General features: G+C 41.1%; 2 protein-coding genes across 2 annotated transcripts in view; one reads left to right on the forward strand and one right to left on the reverse strand.

Annotated features, from left to right (window-relative positions):
* LOC121393224 overlaps positions 1–23,221 on the reverse strand; it is an 89,366-nt gene that overhangs the window by 46,938 nt on the left and 19,207 nt on the right. The window lies entirely within an intron of this gene.
* On the forward strand, positions 18,027–22,686 carry lrg1.L (leucine-rich alpha-2-glycoprotein 1 L homeolog). Its single transcript, XM_018226130.2, has 2 exons — positions 18,027–18,181; positions 21,045–22,686. Exons 1-2 carry the CDS (start codon positions 18,100–18,102, stop codon positions 22,049–22,051), a joined length of 1,089 nt encoding a protein of 362 aa, XP_018081619.1. The 5' UTR covers positions 18,027–18,099; the 3' UTR covers positions 22,052–22,686.

Here is a 23,221-nt window from a genome sequence, read left to right on the forward strand (position 1 = left end):
ATTTTAATTTTGAAAGCAGTTGTTTATGTGCAACAATCTAGGGGGGGTGGTGGAAGCACTCTTAAGGCTAATACAAAATATATTTAAATATAATGGAAGTGCTACTTACAATGCACTTCCCTGGGCCCCTGTCTCATAAGTAATTCAATATAAATGCAAATGCATGTTTACAAAACAGGGGTTTTTAGTTACAAAGTTATGATCATAAAGTTGAAAAGCCACCATACTACGTCAAGGTAAACCCCATATGGCGGTCCCTAACTTACTTAACTCAGGTCACAATATAAAAAGATACTTCTCTGCATAATAGCATTACCTGCACACAATGTGTGTTATGCATTGGTTTCAATCTGAAAGCTAAATCCTCCCCTGCCAGCAAGGGCTTTTAAGAGCGAGAGATTGCTCAAACCAACGCCCATATTTAAAAGCATAGGACCACCATTAGTATAAAGGGGTGGGTATGGGGTGCTATTAAAAAACCACACTGAGCTGAGCCACAGCTTCAGGTGAAACATACAAAAATCTAGGGGGGGTGGTGGAAGCACTCTTAAGGCTAATACAAAATATATTTAAGTATAATGGAAGTGCTACTTACCATGCACTTCCCTGGGCCCCTGTCTCATAAGTAATTCAATATAAATGCAAATGCATTTATGATCATAACTTTGTAACTAAAAACCCCTGTTTTGTAAACATATGCATTTGCATTTATATTGAATTACTTATGAGACAAGGGCCCAGGGAAGTGCATTTTAAGTAGCACTTCCATTATACTTAAATATATTTTGTATTAGCCTTAAGAGTGCTTCCACCACCCCCCCCCCCTCTCCCTCTCCCTCTCCCTCTCCCTCTCCCTCTCCCTCTCCCTCTCCCTCTCCCTCTCCTAGATTTTTGCATGTTCGCCTGAAGCTGTGGCTCAGCTCAGTGTGTTTTTTTAATAGCACCCCATACCCACCCCTTTATACTAATGGTGGTCCTATGCTTTTAAATATGGGCGTTGGTTTGAGCAATCTCTCTCTCTTAAAAGCCCTTGCTGGCGGGGGAGGATTTAGCTTTCAGATTGAAACCAATGCACAACACACATTGTGTACAAGTAATACTATTATGCAGAGAAGTATCTTTTTATATTGTGACCTTAGTTAAGTAAGTTAGGGACCGCCATATGGGGTTTACCTTGACGTGGTATGGTGGCTTTTCAACTTTATGATCATAACTTTGTAACTAAAAACCCCTGTTTTGTAAACATATGCATTTGCATTTATATTGAATTACTTATGAGACAGGGGCCCAGGGAAGTGCATTGTAAGTAGCACTTCCATTATACTTAAATATATTTTGTATTAGCCTTAAGAGTGCTTCCACCACCCCCCCCTAGATTTTTGTTTATGTGCAACATTGCATAAGATTTTGCCAATCCCTCTGTTCAAGGCCCTGCTTACTTCATAATTTTCTATGAGGCTCGAGGTCCTTTGATTAACCATTTTAGTGCTATAACTTGTGTCAGCCACTGCAAGTTCATTATATATATATATATATATATATATATATATATATATATATTGTATATATATATTGTATATATACAGTGGTGTGAAAAACTATTTGCCCCCTTCCTGATTTCTTATTCTTTTGCATGTTTGTCACACAAAATGTTTCTGATCATCAAACACATTTAACTATTAGTCAAAGATAACACAAGTAAACACAAAATGCAGTTTTTAAATGAGGGTTTTTATTATTTAGGGAGAAAAGAAATCCAAACCTGTGTGAAAAAGTAATTCCCCCTGAACCTAATAACTGGTTGGGCCACCCTTAGCAGCAATAACTGCAATCAAGCGTTTGCGATAACTTGCTTTTACAGCGCTCTGGAGGAATTTTGGCCCACTCATCTTTGCAGAATTGTTGTAATTCAGCTTTATTTGAGGGTTTTCTAGCATGAACCGCCTTTTTAAGGTCATGCCACAACATCTCAATAGGATTCAGGTCAGGACTTTGACTAGGCAACTCCAAAGTCTTCATTTTGTTTTTCTTAAGCCATTCAGAGGTGGATTTGCTGGTGTGTTTTGGGTCATTGTCCTGCTGCAGCACCCAAGATCGCTTCAGCTTGAGTTGACGAACAGATGGCCGGACATTCTCCTTCAGGATTTTTTGGTAGACAGTAGAATTCATGGTTCCATCTATCACAGCAAGTCTTTCAGGTCCTGAAGCAGCAAAACAACCCCAGACCATCACACTACCACCACCATATTTTACTGTTGGTATGATGTTCTTTTTCTGAAATGCTGTGTTACTTTTACGCCAGATGTAACGGGACGCGCACCTTCCAAAAAGTTCAACTTTTGTCTCGTCGGTCCACAAGGTATTTTCCCAAAAGTCTTGGCAATCATTGAGATGTTTTTTAGCAAAATTGAGACGAGCCTTAATGTTCTTTTTGCTTAAAAGTGGTTTGCGCCTTGGAAATCTGCCATGCAGGCCGTTTTTGCCCAGTCTCTTTCTTATGGTGGAGTCGTGAACACTGACCTTAATTGAGGCAAGTGAGGCCTGCAGTTCTTTAGATGTTGTCCTGGGGTCTTTTGTGGCCTCTCGGATGAGTTGTCTCTGCGCTCTTGGGGTAATTTTGGTCGGCCGGCCACTCCTGGGAAGGTTCACCACTGTTCCATGTTTTTGCCATTTGTGGATAATGGCTCTCACTGTGGTTCGCTGGAGTCCCAAAGCTTTAGAAATGGCTTTATAACCTTTGAAATTGAACTCAGGTGTGATAAACCACAGTTAAGTTTTTTTTAACAAGGGGGGCAATCACTTTTTCACACAGGCCCATGTAGATTTGGAGTTTTTTTTCTCCCTTCATAACGTAAACCTTCATTTAAAAACTGCATTTTGTGTTCAATTATGTTATCTTTGACTAATAGTTAACGGTTTTTGATGAGCAGAAACATTTAAGTGTGACAAACAAGCAAAAGAATAAGAAATCAGGAAGGGGGCAAATAGTTTTTCACACCACTGTATATATAGGATTAAAAAACACACTGAAATGATGCTCATTGCTTTTTATTGGGTGCACATGGGTGAGGTTTGATATACATACTGCATAATTTAACCCCAGCTCTCCGATATATAGCCCCCTGGGAAAAACTATTTTTGCTAAACTGTAACATGTAGTAAAAAGAGACACTTTCTAGTTACGAAGTTTGTACAAAGTATGCATAAGCTGATGCGCCCGTTAAGGCAGTGTCCATGCATCAGTCCTAACTAAGTGAAAAAAGAGAGTAATGTTATTTTCGGGGCGAGAAAGACCATACCTGCTTTTCCCAACCCAGCCCAATGGTGTCTATGGAAGAGATCATGCTAAACAAAGAGAAAAGCAGGTATGGTATTTCTCCCCCAAAGATAACATTCCTGTAGTAGGGCATCCTGTGTGGAACTGCTGGGGATGAACTCTGGTGAAATATGCCAGACTGGACTTGAAAACCAGCATAACCACTATGCTGCCGGTGTGCCAACAGCTGGGTCTCCGACCTCAGGGCACCTCCTCCTTGAAACCGGTTTCCTGGCTTGCCACTAGCCGAATCAGTCTCTTTTCCACTTGTGAAGTCTCTCTCACTTCCAGTCTGTATGTGTACCTGAAGATTTCCGAGGTTTCCCTTCTTTTGCCGGCTCCCAATAAACTTGCTCCCCTCACCAAGCTTCCTTTAAATTGTGTAGAGTCAGCGCTGCAATAGCTTTAGGGAAATAAGCAGTATGGTAATATATGGTGTAGTATGTTATTACCCTTTTTGGGATAGTTTAGCCCAATTACCCAAATGTCACTTAGACAAGAAGTACATCCACATCACGTTCGTGTGTCTTCCAATTCACTTACAGACAGTTTACCACGTGCAGTTAAATATGTACTCACAGACGTTTAAACTATTTTCAAGCAGTCTGATTTGGTCTCAGTTTGCATATGTTCCCTCACGCCGCTTTAAAAATTGAGTAGTGACATAGCGTAAAACCGTTATAAATATATATAAAAGAAATTCACTCACAAGTGTGATATAGTTACGAGTGTCAAAGTTCCCCAGTCTCTATTCCACCAGCACTACCTTGCGGTTATGCTCCGACCAGTGGTGCTATTTCTCCGCGTGTGTTCTCTCGGGTGCTTGGTGATGACGTCGGGTCCTTGTGTCTCGCTTAGCGTGACGCGTTTCGTCGTTCTCCCAACATCCTCATAACTAACTCGTAACTATATCACACTTCTGAGTGAATTTATTTTATATATATTTTTAACGGAATGAAAACGGTTTTACACTATGTCACTACTCCATTTTTAAAGTGGCGGTGTGAGGGAACATATGCAAACTGAGACCAAATCAGACTGCTTGAAAATAGTTTAAACATCTGTGAGTACATATTTAACTGACGTGATGTGGATGTACTTCTTGTCTGAGTGAGATTTTGGTAATTGGGCTAAACTATCCCAAAAAGGGTAATAACATACTACACCATATATTATCATACTGCTTATTTCCCTAAAGCTATTGCAGCGCTGACGCCACACAATTTAAAGGAAGCTTGGTGAAAAATAAGGCATGCTCATTTTTCCAATGCCACTCCAACTTGTAAAGCTTTACCCTTTAAGCTTTAAGAAGAAATGTAAAGAAAAAAATCATCTGTTTTCTTCTGGATAAGGTATGTGTTCCTTTAACAACCGGGTAGAAAATAAAGATGCCACACTTACAGTATTTATAATAAGAGTGAATGAAGAACTCTCTTTTACTAGAACAGGTAAATTAGATCCATAACAAATACAAAGAATGTCGATAAAAACAAAGCAATAAAATAACATGATTTATTATCATTCTGATGCACCACATACAACTGAGAGTTCAGACCTGCTTGTTGTGTATACTTTACTTTGGTGCACACCTATCTGTAATCCGTAGTGTTACATCCATGAAATCCAGTACATCAGTACATCGTACATCCGTTAATGGATATCCATCCAGTGTTCATAGGGATTGAAGTGTCCAGTTTATAGTCCTGGCTCCTCTCTTCTAACCCTCTGGGTCATTTGCTAATGAGAGGCAACTGACCTGGGGCTCTAACCTACTCTGATGGGCCTGACTAATGAACCTTCTGGTTCCTATGAAATTATTCCAAGTCCCTATCTGAGGGATGAAGGCCTATTGGAACAGATCCTAAATTGCAAGGAGAGTGAAGTCCTTTCCTGACTAATACTCACTGACAAACTAAGGTGAACCTGCAGTTGGTTCAGCCTCTCCTGCACTTTAGTAATATTGCATCCCAGGAGGAGCTCCCTCCCCATGCTGCCCAATCTCCTCTTTCCCATATCTGACACTATTAATTCTGCTGCAACAATCTTGTTATCTGTTAAGGTAAGGCAGGGATATAAAAGAATTAGTGATAAAGAAAATAAGTTATTGGCATAGGCCTCAAGATCTGTAATGCCATGGTTGTTGCTTGTTATATTCAATAAAGGGCAGGATAAAAATAGGGATGATTAGAGGGCACAACCATTATTTAGTTCATTTTTCTATGTCAATACTACAACTAAGCAGCTCATTTTTGAGAATGCATTTTGATGGTATTTATGCAGGTTAAAGAAACTGTGGAAAAAAACATGAACAACAACAAAAAAACTGGGATCACATCAAAAATAACATTTGTAATTGCAACAAAAACAAGTAAGTGTAAGTTACAATATTGTTCAGTTTACTTAGTCAGTTTTGATATAAGGATTTGATCCAAGTGATAATTTTTTAAGGGCATGTTCACTTTTATGCAATAGTCCAAATTTGAAACAGCTCCTGTCAGAAAAAAACAGTGTCCGGTGTCTCAGGTAATTAGATTACACGCACAAAAGTGTGCACTGCTACATCAACTGACCATGACACACAATCTCAATGTACGCATGCTCCTCTTGTTAATTTAAGGCCTTCTTCTGCAGTAACTGTTTTCCCACCAGTCTCCTCCCATTTTTCTCTGATTCTCATTGAATCTCATTCAATTTACTGCCTGGTTGGTAGTTTAAATTGGAGCACAAAAATTAAAAAACTGCAAATTGTCTCACAATATCACTGTGCACATCATTCTAAAGGTAATATATGGGGGAATTGCCCCTTTTAAATATTCATAGAGGCTTCTCTTTTAGGAGAACTAAAGATTACCAAAGAATTAAGGAGTCATTTAGAAAGCTTGTGCATGTGTGCAAAGTGCAAAAAAAAGAATGCAATCTGCAAAAAGGCACACCTTACCTGTACTTCACCAGGCCTCTGCAATTCTTTTCAGAAAGCCAAGACCTGGGTTGGGCAGCAATCGATCCAAGTGGGTTGGCCAGGGGGAGGCATGTAGATGTCCCCCCAACCAGCACCCTAACTTGCACATGGTAGGGAGTTTCAAGGTACAGCCCAAATCAGGATCCTACCACCTGCATACCTCCTGACCTCTCTGCGCTGAATTTTGACCCAGGGGCAGTAAACCCAAGGGTGCATGTTCTGCCTAGATGAACACTAAGGGGCAGATTTATCAAGGGTCGAATTGAAAATTCGAATTTTTTGATTTGAATTTCAAGTTTATTATGTGTAATTGGACTAGGGAATAGTCCAAATCCAATTCGAGTTTAAAAAAAATTCAAAATTTATCATGTACTATCTCTGCGCTGAATTTTGACCCAGGGGCAGTAGACCCAAGGGTGCATGTTCTGCCTAGATGAACAGGGGCAGAATTATCAAGGGTTGAATTGAAAATTCTAATTTTAGATTTGAATTTCGAGTTTATTTTAGTGTAATTCGAGTTTAAAAAAAATTCTAAATATCATGTACTGTCACTTTAAGAATTTGAATTCGACTATTCATCTAAAACCTCCTGAATTAGTGCTTTAGCCTATGGGGGACCTCCTAGAATCAAATTGGTGTCATTTGGTGGAGTCTTGAAAAAATGTAAATTTTTTTTAACTTAATTCGATCAAATTTGATTCTAGTTTGCGGGTCGATCATATTCACCTGAATTAAAAAAAAAAAAAAAAAATTTTTATTTTTTTTACTACATTTCGATTGGTCACTTTTTTTCCGAATTTCGAGTTTATGGTTTTTTTTATCAACTCCCATAAACTTTAAATTTAACCCTTAATAAATATGCCCCTAAAGGACACCTGTGCTCTAGCACTTGTGCCTCTGGGTTAAGTAAATCACCCCTTTAATCTAAGCATGTTACTGTAATGGAGTCCGAAATCGGTTTACAAAATGGTGGCCAAGATGGCGTCCAAGATGGCGGCTCCCTGGTTCCTCACGGACGCAGCCGGATGATGACGACCTCTTCCCGCACTTTGATTGGTCGCCGGCGACGGAATGGACGTCGGCGTCAAAAATTGGCGCCGGCGTCAGTCGCACACGTCAGCGCGTCGGTCGCTGACGCCAGCGCGTCCGCGCACACGTTATGACGCCGATGCGTCCAAATTGGCGCCAAATCTGGGACTATATTAAGGAGCTCTGGGAATTCACCTGTGCCCAATTATAGGTTTTAGCTTGCTACTCTGGGTGTGATCTTGTGAAATCCTTGTTATACGTGTACCGACCTTTGCCTTACATTATAATTGGGCCATGGACCCTTCGGAGGAACACCCAGCGCCACCTGATGTCGGTGGAGCGCTTCGTGGTCTGGCTTCTCGGATGCAGTCCTATGAGGTACAGCAGTCTCATTTTTGTCAGGCCCTGGAAACAGTACTGGCAAAGTTGTCGGCCCTAACACCTGCTGATCCTGTTCCTGTACCTGTACCCGTGGCTCCACTCCAGGTCTCCGAGCCCCGCATTCCGGCTCCCCCACTCTACAGTGGTGACCCCGAAGCTTGCCGCGGGTTTATCAACCAGTGCGAGGTCCACTTTGCACTCTCACCCAGCCAATTCGTCTCCGAACGTGCCAAGGTGGGCTTCATATTCTCCCACCTGCAAGGGAAGGCATTGGAGTGGGCTTCACCGCTATGGGAAAAGGAAGATCCTATTATTGACAATGCCAGGTCCTTTGTTCGCGAACTTCGTGTTGTGTTTGATGCTCCGGGTCGTGCCACAGCTGCTTCCGCACGCCTGTTCCATCTTCAACAGGGAACTCGCCCTGTCTCGGAGTACGCCATCGAATTTCGCACCCTGGTTGCAGAAACTTCATGGAATAATGACGGGTATCACGCTGCCTTTTACAACGGTCTGGCGATACGTATAAAGAATGATCTGGTGTCCAGGGAAATTCCATCCCGCTGGGAAGATCTAGTCGCCTTGGCCATAAAGGTCGATACTCGGCAGAGGGAGTTTCAAGCTGAGCTCGACAGAGAGCGCTCCCCGACCAAGAGATTCCACAGGTTCCAACCTACTCTGGCTCCTCGTTTTCAAAGACCCTTCCTTCCCAATCCGGCTTCCACTTTGCCTTCTCCAACTTCTGCGGCTTCTGCTTCTTCTTCCCTGCCTACGGAAGAACCTATGCAGATCGGACGGGCCCGTCTTACCGAACAGGAAAAGCTTCGAAGAAGGGCTGCTGGACTTTGCCTCTACTGTGGTGGAAAATCCCACTTCGCCTATGAGTGCCCAGTGAAGCCGGGAAACGCCAACACCTAGGTAAGACTGGGGAGACTTACCTGGGTGGAATTGGTCCTTCTCCCCATTCTTCTGCTCAACGCTTCCTCCTTCCTGTGCAGATTCGTTTTGGAACCCAGATGATTTCTTCCGAAGCCTTCCTTGATTCCGGCGCAGCTGGGAATTTCATGGATAAAGTCTTCGCTGAAAGTCACTCCATTCCCCTGCAATCTCTGGCTGTTCCCCTTCGTGCATTGGCGATTGATGATCGACCGTTGTCTTCTGCTATTATTTCTCACTCCACCGATGAACTTTCTGTTATTGTGGGAACCATGCATCTCGAAAGATTGTCTTTTTTTTTTAAATTGACTGTCCTTCCACTCCCATTGTGCTTGGTTTGCCCTGGTTGAATACCCACAACCCAGTAATAGACTGGGCTTTGTCTCAAATCTCCCGTTGGAGTCCTTTCTGCCAACAAAATTGTTTACCCACCAAATCCATCATTAAAGTTTCATCTGTGTCTCCAAATTCTTCTCTGCCCTCTGTTTATCAAGCCTTTTCTGATGTCTTCAATAAAAAGTCGGCCGAAGTTCTGCCTCCCCATCGCCCCTATGATTGCCCCGTCGAACTTCGTCCTGGGACCATGCCTCCCAGGGGCCGCACCTATCCGCTTTCCCCTTCTGAAACCCGTGCCATGAAGGAATACATCCAAGAGAATCTGCAAAGAGGTTTTATTCGTCCTTCTTCTTCCCCGGCTGGAGCCGGCTTCTTCTTTGTAGAAAAAAAAAGATGGAGGTTTGCGGCCCTGCATTGACTATAGTGGTTTAAACAAAATTACAATTAAAAACCGTTATCCCCTTCCCCTCATCTCTGAACTGTTTGACCAACTCAAGGGGGCTTGTCTTTTCACCAAGTTAGATCTTCGTGGGGCTTACAATTTAATCCGGGTCAGAGAAGGAGACGAGTGGAAGACCGCATTTAACACTCGTGACGGGCATTACGAGTATCTTGTGATGCCATTCGGCCTCTGTAACGCCCCCGCGGTCTTTCAAGAATTTGTAAATGACATTTTCAGAGATTTGTTGGGCCAATACGTGGTGGTGTACTTGGACGATATTCTTATTTTTTCCAAGAACCTTGCTGAGCACTGTCTTCAAGTCCAAGAAGTCCTTTCCCGTCTACGGAGAAATAATTTATTCGCAAAGTTGGAGAAGTGTTCCTTTGAGGTTTCGTCCATCTCCTTCCTTGGTTACATCATTTCTCAACAGGGCTTCAGAATGGATCCTGCTAAAATTTCCGCTATCCAGGACTGGCCTCTCCCCACCAGTGTTAAAGCTATCCAAAGATTCATTGGCTTCGCCAACTATTATAGACAATTCATTAAGGGGTTTTCATCCAAGGTTGCTCCCATTCTTTCCCTCATCCGAAAAGGGGGTAAGCCTCAGCATTGGCCACCTTTAGCTTTGGAGGCATTCAAGACTCTTAAAACTTCTTTTTCTTCCGCTCCCATTCTCAGACACCCAGAACCTCTCCAACCATTCTTCATTGAAGTGGATGCTTCAGATGTCGGTGCTGGAGCAATTTTGTCTCAAAGAGCGTCTTCTGATGGAAAACTACATCCCTGTGCCTTCTTTTCGAAAAAATTCACCTCTTCTGAACAAAATTATGATGTGGGAAATCGTGAGTTACTGGCCGTCAAGCTTGCTTTAGAAGAATGGAGACATTTGCTGGAAGGTTCTTCTGTTCCTGTGACCATCTATACAGACCATAAAAATCTAGAGTATATTCAGACACTCAAACGCCTCAATCCTCGTCAAGCTAGGTGGGCACTATTCTTCTCTCGCTTTAATTTTATTTTAACCTTTCGGCCTGGTGCTAGGAACAAGAAGGCGGACGCTCTTTCCAGAAGCTTTCTTCTCGAAGATCTCAATTCTGCAGAACCGGAATCCGTTGTGCCTCCTACTAAGATCATCGCTGCTCTATTTCCCTCTTTGGCCTCTCAATTATTGTCTGTTCAATCTTCTGCTCCTGTTGGAACTCCTGTTGGTGTTGCCTTTGTCCCTCCTGAACTTCGTCATTCCATTTTGGTTCAGTCCCACAGCTCCAAGCAGGCCGGTCATCCGGGAATCAGAAAGACCACTGAACTCCTGTCTCGTCTTGTATGGTGGCCTTCTCTAAGAAAAGATGTCAAAGACTTTGTTTCTTCTTGCTCTGTGTGTGCTGTATCCAAGTCTGGACATTCCCCTCCTAAGGGGTTACTCCTACCACTACCTATTCCTTCCCGCCCATGGACTCATCTATCTATGGACTGTTCATTGTGGATCTCCCTAATTCCTCTGGTTACACAGTTATTTGGGTGGTGATTGATAGATTCAGCAAAGTGGCACATTTTACTCCTCTTCGGAAACTCCCCTCTGCTCCTGAACTTTCCTCACTGTTAATTAAACACATTTTTCGAGGTGGAAGATATCCGTAGAATGGAATATATGTCGGCTATACATAGCCACAGCAAGTCGGCTTACGATAAGATATGGACAAACTGGATATACCATTTTCCCAACATTTGCGCTACAACTTAGTTGCTTCAACTTTTAGGAGGTTTGGGGCCCAGAGCGCCCTTACTACATTTGTGGTTTGTAGCTGTAGAGAATGGACACAATTGCGTTCCTCGAGTAGGGTTGATCTGCGGCTATTTCCTCTCCGTTCCATTTATTCTGGGATTCTGTAGGCCTCCACCTCCAAAATTGATAACCCTTTTTGACTGGTTTGCCCGGATATTACACTCCAAACTCTGCTGTAGGATGGGTCTGCACCTTGTGAAACCTTATAAAGCTATGACATTGCGTTGTATTTAGTCAATCATATCCACAACTATGCATACTTCAGTTTCTCAACTGTGTAATTTTTTTTTTTCTTTTTTCCTTTGTTTTTTTTTGTTTTTTTTTTCTTTCTGTTTTCTTATGTCTTTTATTATGTCTTACTTATTATTTGTGTAAAACTCATAAAACAACTTAAATAAAGAGTTATAAAAAAAACACATTTTTCGCCTCCACGGTTTCCCTGCCGAAATTGTCTCTGACCGTGGATCGCAATTCGTTTCCAAGTTTTGGAGGTTCCTGTGTAAAGCCCTTGGTGTTTCTCTTCAGTTTTCCTCTTCTTATCACCCACAGTCTAATGGAGCGGCAGAGAGGGTTAATCAGGCCCTTGAACAATTCCTCCGATGCCATGTATCTTTGTGCCAGGACGATTGGGCTGATCTGCTTCCGTGGGCTGAATTCGCACATAATAATGCCTTACATGTTTCTTCTGGAAAATCTCAGTTTTTCTGTATGTATGGTCTTAATCCTTTGGCTTTTCCTCAGGACTTATTACACACCAATGTCCCTGCCGCCAATGACCAAGCTGCCCACATGTCGGCCATCTGGCACGCCACTGTCGTCAATCTGGAGAAAAGTTCCTTGGTCCAGAAGAAATTCGCCGATCAGAGAAGAATTCCTTCCCCTCCGTATGCACCCGGTGACAAGGTTTGGCTGTCTACACGGAACATTCGTCTCAAAGTCCCCTCTCCTAAACTTGGTCCCAAGTTTATAGGTCCCTTCTCCATCTCTGAGATCATCAATCCGGTGGCGGTCCGTTTACAACTTCCCCCGGAAATGCGGATTCCGAACGCCTTCCATGTCTCCTTGCTCAAACCTGCAGGTAAATCTTCTTCTTCTTCCTCCTCAGCTCCTGTCATGGTGGACGGTCATCAGGAATTTGAGGTGAAAAGAATCCTGGACTCCCGGGTTTCGAGGGGTACCCTACAATACCTCATTGAGTGGAAGGGGTTCGGCCCTGAGGAGTGCTCCTGGGTAAGAAGTTCGGATGTCCATGCTCCTCTCCTGGTCCGAAAATTTAATCGGCAGTTTCCTTCTAACCCAGGTGGTCCTGAGGCCCCCCCAAGGGAGGGGGGTACTGTAATGGAGTCCGAAATCGGTTTACAAAATGGTGGCCAAGATGGCGTCCAAGATGGCGGCTCCCTGGTTCCTCACGGACGCAGCCGGATGATGACGACCTCTTCCCGCACTTTGATTGGTCGCCGGCGATGGAATGGACGTCGGCGTCAATAATTGGCGCCGGCGTCAGTCGCACACGTCAGCGCGTCGGTCGCTGACGCCAGCGCGTCCGCGCACACGTTATGACGCCGATGCGTCCAAATTGGCGCCAAATCTGGGACTATATTAAGGAGCTCTGGGAATTCACCTGTGCCCAATTATAGGTTTTAGCTTGCTACTCCTGGGTGTGATCTTGTGAAATCCTTGTTATACGTGTACCGACCTTTGCCTGAATTCCTCGACCTTGAACCTCTTCTGCCTGGACTGATCTTGTTGCCTGTTTGACCATTCTTTCGTCTCATCCTTATCTGTACCGCGAACTTGGACATTGTTATCTCCTCCCTTGGTCCTCACTACCTCTGAGGCCTTTGGGCCTTACAGTTACACCTGAAGTTTTAGACAAGTAACAGTGAAGATCCATGCCTCCACATATGCTCTGAGTATCTCCTCATGTTCTTTTGTGGTGATTCACAGCACATGTTCTAGGCTGCTGTCAGTTACCAGAGTACCAAACACTTGAAAGAAGTATAATATAGGGTTAATTTACTATGAACACAAGCTGAATGATGTGCAAGTTAGGAAAAGGTTAGGGGGATAATGCCTATGAGCCTCCTCACTCCCACCCCTCCTCAATACAGTGTTTCCAAATGCAGGCAGCATTTTTCTTCATAGGGGTGGCCTCAAGTCTGAGTCAATTCAAATACAGTGGAAAAATGTATGTCTTCCACAACATAAATGACCCATTTTATCTTTATTTTCAATATTTTATTTTGCTTTCTGAAGCCCACTTTATTTTGTGTTGTTTGTTCATGTTATAATAGAATTTCACTGGAGCATTGGCCCTAGGTCCACCTCTAGCTCTACTTTTTAATGCTTATACCACCTCATTACATCTAATATGACACAGAGTCTGATACTCCTGGTTGGTGATGTTCTGCTCTGTTGGGGTCCTATCCCTTAATGTAATAATGGGGTGCAGAGAACATTATTCATTATTTATAAGAGAATGCAGTGCTTTACATCATTGTATATCTATTTCTGGCAGAATCCATGAATTTCATTAAAGGCAGCTGTTAGAATTGATACAACAGTTACTAATATTCCACCGATGCTGCTAAGAAATGTATCAATTTATGTAGCAAATTGTATCAGTTCACAATATGCACCTCGATTACTGAGCTGCCAGCCTGAAACACCAGAGGCAGGAACATTAAACTTTAAACGGGAAAAGAAAAAAAGTCTTTATTTCTTATGAATATTGTGAAAACAACTGAACTGAAGAAGAGTTATGAAGGTGAACAACCCTTTTAAGTATTGTCAAAGCAGTACTATTAATATTATCCATTATTTAAACAGCATCAATAAATTCTGCAGCACTTCAGAGAAATTATTCTTTTTTTTGGAAGTCAATTAAACCTACCAATTTTAAACTATGAAAGAAAATTGCACCAGTTTAGGAAAATCCAAACAAATATGAGAACATTGTACAAATTATTTGTGAGTCGTACCATAATCAAAAGCAACAGTCAAACCCCGTTTTTAAGTACCCTTATTTTACATTTTTTCTGGATTTTATGTTATTTTTATAGTCTGTACATGTTCTAATGTATTCCAATTGGAGCACCTCCCATTTTAAGTATGTTTCCCGCATTTTACATCATAATGTTGCCCCGTTTTCCTTAAAATGTCACCCTGTGAATGTGACTTCATTTTAAGCTTTTTTTGTAGCTTCCATTGTTATTACAGAATAACCATGATTTTTACAAACCCCTCGCTATTATTTTTACCCGAATTTTACATTTTTCCACCAGATCTTGGACAACGTAAAGTTTGGGTTTGACTGTAGTTTCTATTTTTATATAAAAAAAAATACAGTGTAACTGAAGCATTTGAAAACCATAGCATATACTGGGACAGATTCAGTTCCATGTGAAATTGTTATTTTATGGTATATCATATGAAATTTATAGGCAAGATTCAATTTAAGGGAAAAAAAACTTAAATGTGACTTAAATATGTGTTTTGATGTGATAAACAGTGATACATTTTTTCTTTGAATTGCTTCTGGATCTATGAGAAAATCTGGAACTGAAGTAGTGCTAAGTTTTTCTCATCAAACTGAATCTGGCCCATTATGCATTACATTTTATTTAAAAGATTAGAATAAAACAAATTACATACAAATATAATAAACCCTGATCATTAAAACCACCGCAAGCAGTTTGCATGCTGATGTTTGAGATCAAAGGTCCAATAGTACAAGGTACATTGATAAAATGTACACTAGTTGGAATGTTAATCTCCATTAATCATTAATAAGTTGGATTTGGAAATAACTTGATGTCATGTACCAATTTAAAAAGCATAAATCAAAGGCTGATTTTAGGTTTAACCCTAAAGTAAAATGGGGAAAGTGAATATCATGAAGATGGTGTACTTACCCAAACTCCTATACATATTCCACAACACCCCATTTCTCATTCCCTGTCTCTTTTTTAGGAAACTTAAACTTATACTTCCATATATTTGAGCCAACAAAACTCCCCGTATCTCCTGGGAAAGACTAACTGCTCCCAATACCAAAGGGGGACTGGCCTTGCCACATTTCTACTTTTATTACCTTGCCTCCAATATGGCCCTCCAAAACTTGATTTTAAATTCCATAGAGGGCCTCGGTACTTACCCCTACAGGCACCCTTCTGATATGACAACCCTGCCAGACCCCCTTGCCACAAAGCTTGGTCTATGGCGTTAAAGCTTTTGGTCCACCCAGTACCACATCTGTCACCCAATCTTCCCTTGTGGGGCAACTCACTTCTCCTTCACTGGTATGGCCTACCTGACTTTGTAAACTGGCCATGCCTAGGCCTCAAGAAGCTGTCACACCCTCACTCCAGCAATGGCCACGGTCAACCTGGAACTCTCTACCACCCCTCTCCCACTAAGCTATTGTCCAGAGTATACCAGAACATCATGGTAACTGTCAAACCCCATATAGACAAATACAAGAGGTCCTCTGCACTCAACCCATTATCAATATATTTAAAACATTGAGACATTTTGTGCATACAGCTACTTAAAAATGCCTTACCCTTTAAACAAAACAGGGATTGTTTGTCCATATATTGCAATATATTTAAGCTGGCCAACTACGTCAAAGTCATCCCATATCTGGCCAGTCCTACACTCAAATTGCATCTGATTTTTTAAGAATTCTATTGCTTCATTATACATTTTACAAAGGGATGAAGTTTTACCTGCAACGTATTTGCTGTTTTTAAAGTAAAACTCCTAAACTTGGTTGTCCTTTTATTAGCCACCAGTGGGATCACCCGACTGTAACTGGGAAGGGTGGGAGCTACAACAAGGAGCTGGCCACTGCTCCTATATAAACTATAACAAACAAGGGAAAGTTGTGCTCACCACTAATTTTTAAAAACCATTAGGCTGGGGTGCAATGAGGCGGTGACCACAAAATACATATAGACAAATACAAGAGGTCTTCTGCACTCAACCCATTATCAATATATTTAAAACATTGAGACATTTTGTGCATACTGCTACTAAAAAATGCCTTACCCTTTGAACAAAACAGGGATTGTTTGTCCATATATTGCAATATATTTAAGCTGGCCAAATACATCAAAGTCATCCTATATCTGGCCAGTCCTACATTCAAATTGCATCTGATTCATTAAGAGTTCTATTGCTTCATAATACATTTTACAAAGGGACTACTTTTTACCTGCAACTTACTTGCTGCTTTCAAAGTAAAACTCCCAAACTTGATTGCCCTTTTATTAGCCACCAGTGGGATCACCTGACTATAGCTGGGAAGGGTGGGAGCTACAACAAGGAGCTGGCCACTGCTCCTCTAAAAACTATAACAAACAAGGTAAAGTTGTGCTCACCACAATTTTTTAAAAACCATTAGGCGAGGGTGCCTTTTGATAAGGGACAGACTTATACAATACAAGGTTCTTCACCAGTTGCCACAGGTGCCAACTTTATTCACATGATCTGGTCCTGTCCCCCCAATGGAGACTCTAGCCACCAAACTGGGCACACCACAGTCAACCCAGTGGCGTGCCTACTGGGAATGATCGATAATTTAATACCTACCAATGTGGCCAGAATTCAGCTGCGCTCCCTCATGTTCTACAGCAAAATGGCAGTGATAATGCACTGGATGGGGAATACCCTCCTGACCATACCCTTCTGGAGATAGTTGCTAGATGAAGCTCTCCCACTAATCAAACTGACGTATGAAACAAAGGGGGCATCAGACACATTTAACAAGTTGTGGGGGGGGCTGATGTGAAATACAAAAGGGGTTGTGGGAGCTCTCCTAATGCTAAGTAAAAATGTATTAAAGTATTAAAGGGCATTGGTTTGGGGAATTACTCTCTCTTAAAAGCTGCAAGTTAGCAGTGGGCGAGGATCTAGCTCTCAGCCTGAAACCAAGGTTCAGCAGACTTTTACTTCAACTAATGCTACTATGCAGAGAGGCACAAGATCCTTTATACTATGACCAGAGGTAAACAAGTTAGGGACCACCATGTGGGGTTTACCTTGACGTGGTATGATGGCTTATCAATTTTATGATCATAACTTTGTAACTAAAAAAAACCCTGTCTTTGTGAGCACATGCACTTGCATATATACTGAATTACTTGGACAGGGGCCCAGGGAATGTGCACTGACCTATTTGGCCATGTCGGTAGCACTTCCCTTATACTTAAATACATTTTTACTTAGCATTGGGAGTGCTCCCACAACCCCCCTTTGTATTTGATATGGGACCTGATGTGATGCAGACTCCCTGGGGCACACATGACCTACACTTATGTGTGTTTAAATTTCCATCTCCGCCTAGGTACTAACAGCCATTTGTGATGACAATTTGTGTTAAGCAAAATATTGTATTTGCGCCAACACAAATCAAAACTATTGTAACTGATCACAACCGATAAATGTTTACTATTTTTTTTTGTTTTGGGTTGATTTGGCTTGTTTGTTAAAACTATAAAAACATTACCTATAAAATAAAAAGTCATTATATCATGTTATACTCCATGAGATTGGGCAGAATCAGCCAGTCGGGCAGGTTTGAAAATTCCACCGCACAAGGAGTGCATCAACACAATGTGGAACCCAGGTGATCTGACCAAATAGTTCTGGATGCTCTTCACTTAGCCACTTTTATTCATACAAATTCTTATGTCCGATAAATTAATTAAAGCTTCCAGGTATCAGAGTATTATCTGTTCAGCTCTGATCTGTTCCACACATTAACTAGGTTTTCTTAATTTCACAATGAATAATGTTGCACAACTTGACCTTATGATTCAAATAAACAGAGATTCCCAGATGTGAGCTAAAATGTTCCTCCCTTCAAGCCCACTACTTAAACATAACTAATGTAATTCTGAAAATCTATTTTGCCCATGGGGCAACAGCTCAAACAAGACTTATTGACTCTTACCCAGAGCAAGAACACAGCTAAAGGTATTCACAGACTGAACTCAGGTAAGAACATTTTAGACCGCAAAAGAAATATAGTTTATTATTCACATTTGTGTATTTAGAAACCTATTTAGAAGTAGTATTTAAAAGAGATGAGAATAGTAAATAGAGAGTGAAAACGTGAATGGTAATGTCTAAGATAAGGAACATAACGTGTACAAAGAAAAAGTTAAAATTGACAGACTACACAATAATTATATTTTATACTGTATTCCTTTGTGGTTTCACTAGGAAGGATGATGAGTTTATCACCACCTGAATAAGATGAATTGTAAGGCCACCATAAACTTCTTATCTACAATATAGTATGAGATTTATCAAAAAAGAGTTTACCACAGAAGAATTCATTCCTATGGGATTTTTTGAAGCATATTTATCAAATGGTTAGCCCTAACTTTCACCCATTGAAAAATTCACTTCTAAAATTCCCATAGGAATAAATAGGAATAAATAGAGTGGGTGAATTTTTCTGTGTTGAGCTCTAATCTCATATTTTGATGAATCTGCCCCTAGGTATATAGTCTTTAGGGCTCATCTACAACCGAGAGTGCAGTTAGTCATGACAAACCTGCTGAAGTGTTTCAACATGCATCTCGTACTTCGACATTGAGCCATGTGCAAGCACGGGCATTGATGGTGGTATATGGTGGTAGTGCCACGGTTCCCCCATGGACTGAATTAATATGCCTAGCACACTTGCGGGTAATCATGCACAAACATCATTGTAATGTAATCCAGACTCTTACAACTATTACACAAACACCATTAGGCTAGTGTAACGCAGTATAAGAGAACAAAATACGTACACGTGTTATTTTGCTTTTTGTTTGATCAAAATCTTGGTTCACCACCCTAATGCAAAAAAAAGCATAGGGGAGCATCAAGCAGTCTCATATATACCATAAACTACGTGTTTGAAATTACAAATCTGTATGTGATAGATTCCTAGAAATGTCCTAAAAATATTTTTTTTCTTTTTTATGTACATGTACTCATGAAATCCATGAAACCATTCAATGTAATTAGAAAATCATAACTGAAAATTAGAAATCTTTATTCAGAAAGCTCTGAATTACTGGCCATCTCCCATACAGTTCATTTTAAGCAAATAATTCTATTTTAATCTAATCTTTTCTATCTAAACTGCATTAATCCATATCGGTTACAAATACAACAATAAAAATTTTTCAACGTTTGAAAGATTTTTTAGCAGACTTAAGGTATAATGATATATTACAGAAACATCATTCATCTGGAAAACTCCAGATCCCAAACATTCTAGATTAGTGCTGTCCGACTTCTGCGGTACCATGGGCCGAAATTTTTCTGGTCTACATGGTGGAGGGCTGATAATGGAAGCCTGTGTTAGCCACTCCCTATTTTTATACCACACCCACTTTAAACCACAAGACTGTGTCCACATTAATAGCACACTAAAAAACCAAATGGGTAGTGCTCACTGCAGGGATATCACCAGGGAGGGAAAGACAGACAAGGGAGGGAAAGACAGACAAGGGAGGGAGGGACTGAATGGGAGGGAAGGAGACAGGGGAGGGAAGGAGGGACAGAAGGGGAGGAAAGGAGGGGTGGACAGGGGAGGGAGGGACAGATGAGTGAGCAACAGAGGGGGTAGGCGATTCCTGCAGAGGGGAGCGAATCCAGGCTAGGGGTAGGCAGAAGAATCTTGAACAGGTATTTGCCCAGTGCCCCCACAGAGTTGCCCCATGGGCATTTGCTTCTTCTGCCTACCTGTCGTTCAGGCTCTGGATATCACTCATAAGTAAAAAAAAGTTGTCATATTAAGTCATACCCTTAAATTCATATACTTCTTCCTCCCCTGTGGATAACCCAGCACATGATTAAACACCTTAGGGTCCCCTAACAATTTTCAAATGCTAACAATCCCCTAGAACTAATACCAGGCTTATGTTCCACAGGCAGAGTATGGCACACACAGGGAGCATAGGGAAGGCAGAACAGAGCAGGAGACAGGGAAACCTATCAGGACCACTCTAAGATGTACTACATACAGTGACACACTGCTGGTGCCCTATTAGCATTTTGAATAAGATGTGAACAGGGAACAATGTGAGCAGTTTCAGTCTCGGATTTAGGTGTGAACAGTACAGGGCTTTAGGGATGTGAACAATAGGGGGCCCATTTACTTAGTTCGAGTGAAGGAATAGAATAAAAAAAAAACTTTGAATTTCAAATGTTTTTTTTTGGCTACTTCGACCTTGAATCGAACTGAAAATCGTTCGACCATCCGATAGTCGAAGTACTGTCTCTTTAAACAAAAATTAGACCCCCTAGTTCGCCACCTAAAACCTACCAAAGTCAATGTTAGCCTATGGGGAAGGTCCCCATAGGCTTTCTAAGCGTTTTTGAGTCGAAGAAAAATCATTCAATCGATGGATTAAAATCCTTCGAATCGAACGATTTTCCGATTGAACAAATTGCGGTAAATCCTTCGACTTCGATATTCGAAGTCGAAGGATTTCAATTCGGCAGTCGAATATCGAGGGTTAATTAATCCACGATATTCGACCATAAGTAAATTTGCCCCTAGATGTGTTACAAGTGGGAACAATGCAGGGGGATTACAGGTGTGAATACAGGGGATTACAATCTGCATTTGAGGTTTAAACAATGCAGGGGCCAGTTAAACTCTGTAGTGATACCTTTTATAGTTTACACATGGTAAGCAGACACAGCAGGCAGACTTTCATGTGGGGGGCCACATAAGGAGGGGGCCCCAGTTGGACAGCCCTGTTCTAGATAATACATGTAGGAAATAAGGACAGAGTTAGAGAGATATAAAGGATGATAGAAACACAGACTGAACAAAATGCTTGTGTTTTTGCAGGTATGTCTCTCATTGTTGCCATTGTGATCTTTCTACCCTATGCTTTGGGCTTAACAAATCCATGCCCTTTACTCTGTAATTGTACATCTTCTCCCAACATTTCTGTGGTTTGTACATTGAAAGAACTAGACTCGTTCCCCTGCAGCTTCCCTCTACCTACCATTTCCATCTCTGTCGAATTCACCAATATTACTTCTCTCTGCAATGGTTCTCTCTCAGAGCTGCCAAGCTTACAAGAGTTGCATCTTTCCAACAATGCACTGGAATCTCTTCCTACCAATTTTCTCATCCCATTAAACAGTCTGCACACCCTGGACCTCACTAACAACCTCATTAAGTCTATTTCACCAACTTTGTTCCTGGATGTACCAGCTCTCCGTTTACTGGTGCTTAGGGGAAATTTACTGACAAATCTTTGGATATCAAAAATTGCAATACTGGAAAACCTGAACTGGCTGGATTTATCCCACAATCATCTAAAAGAAGTGGATTCTATGAGCTTCTCCTCTCTTTACAAATTAGAGACTCTTGACCTCTCATATAACCAGCTGCACCAGTTGCCATCATCTTTGCTTAAAGGACTGCCTTTGTTACAGCGCCTGAACCTTGAGGGAAACAATCTCTCCTCATTACCCCCTGATTTCTTTGCAGCTACTCCTTTCTTAAAACATGTGTTTCTGGCACAAAACTCCCTGCATTTTTTACCTGAAGGTCTTCTGCTGCCAGTTATGTCTCTGAAAACTCTTGATTTATCAGAAAACATACTCAAATCACTTCCCTCTGGCTTTCTACAAGATGGCAAAGGATTGGAGGAGAGTATGGAACAGACTCTGGACCTATCGAATAACCCTTGGCATTGTGACTGCAATTTGTTATCCTTGCATCATTGGGTGACTGAGCACAAGAACAATCTATATTCCATAGATAACACACAGTGTGCAGGACCTGGTGCTTTAAAAAACTGCACTCTGCATCAGGTGAAAGTGTTAGAATTGTGCCAAAAGTAAACTTAAACACTAAGGGGCAGATTTATCAAAGGTCGAATTTCGGATAAAAAAAACGACCAACCGAAATGTGTTTTAAAAAAAAACAAAAAACCTTTTTTTTATTTGGGCGAATAGGCTGTTTTCGTTTGAATCGTACGAAACAAAGTAATAGCACATTCAAACGAATTCGAATCGAAGTTTTTTGAAAAAAAACCTTTGATTGACTACAAATAGCTTCTAGGAGGTCTCCCATCGGCTTAAACAGGAATCCGGCAGGTTTTAGATGTCGAATGGTCAAAGTCCATGATAAATTTCGATATTCAAATTTTTTTCAAATTTAAATCGAATTTGGACTATTCCCTAATCGAAGTACACAAAAAAAGCTTCAAATTCTATTTTTTTTTATTCTAATTTTCACTTCGGCTCTTGATAAATCTGGCCCTAAATCTAAAACAATTGAAACAAAAATTACAAAAATTATTGTATAATCCATTTAATGTTATGTTGCCTATAAAGTACCAGCAGATCTGAAGACAGTTTCAGGCTATACATGTTATAAATGCACACAGGGGAGAACATCATTTTAACAAATAAAAGGGTAAAGGCTCTACAACTAGACCTAGCAGTGATTATTTAAATAAAAAGATGTAAATGAATTATTAGCCCTCTTTGAGTGAATGTGAGTGTTTTATCACTGTCTATAACTAAAACGTACACGGGATAAGAGCATAGTACAGCATTATGGCAAAGCATTACTGTGGAATTAAAAGACCCTTATCCGACAAACCAACAATGAAGGACTTGGACATTTGTTTTGTAACCCTGGGCAATGTGCCCATAACTACTGAGCCCAATATTCAAAATGAAAAAAGGCCACTCCTTTCTTCTGCAGAGTAATGAGAACATGGTGTTTGTGTAAGGGGTTATGTGTCTAAGAAACACAAGTAAATTTACCAGGTGTATCATCCTAGAGTTTCATTGTGGGGAATGGGTGAAACAAAGAATTGAGATGACAGATACTCAAAAAAGGATTTGCACCACAACCAGGCTTGTCACATATCAAAAGTTACTTTACTGATTAAAAAGAAAATAAAGTCACAATGACTGGGGGTTGCCAGTGATTCTATTCAAATACCTGATACCCCTGGCTGGTGCTCTTGTTAGCTGCGAATTGCACTTGCCTTCTTCCAT

This window comes from Xenopus laevis, chromosome 1L (genome assembly GCF_017654675.1).
Source record: "Xenopus laevis strain J_2021 chromosome 1L, Xenopus_laevis_v10.1, whole genome shotgun sequence".
NCBI lineage: Eukaryota > Metazoa > Chordata > Amphibia > Anura > Pipidae > Xenopus > Xenopus laevis.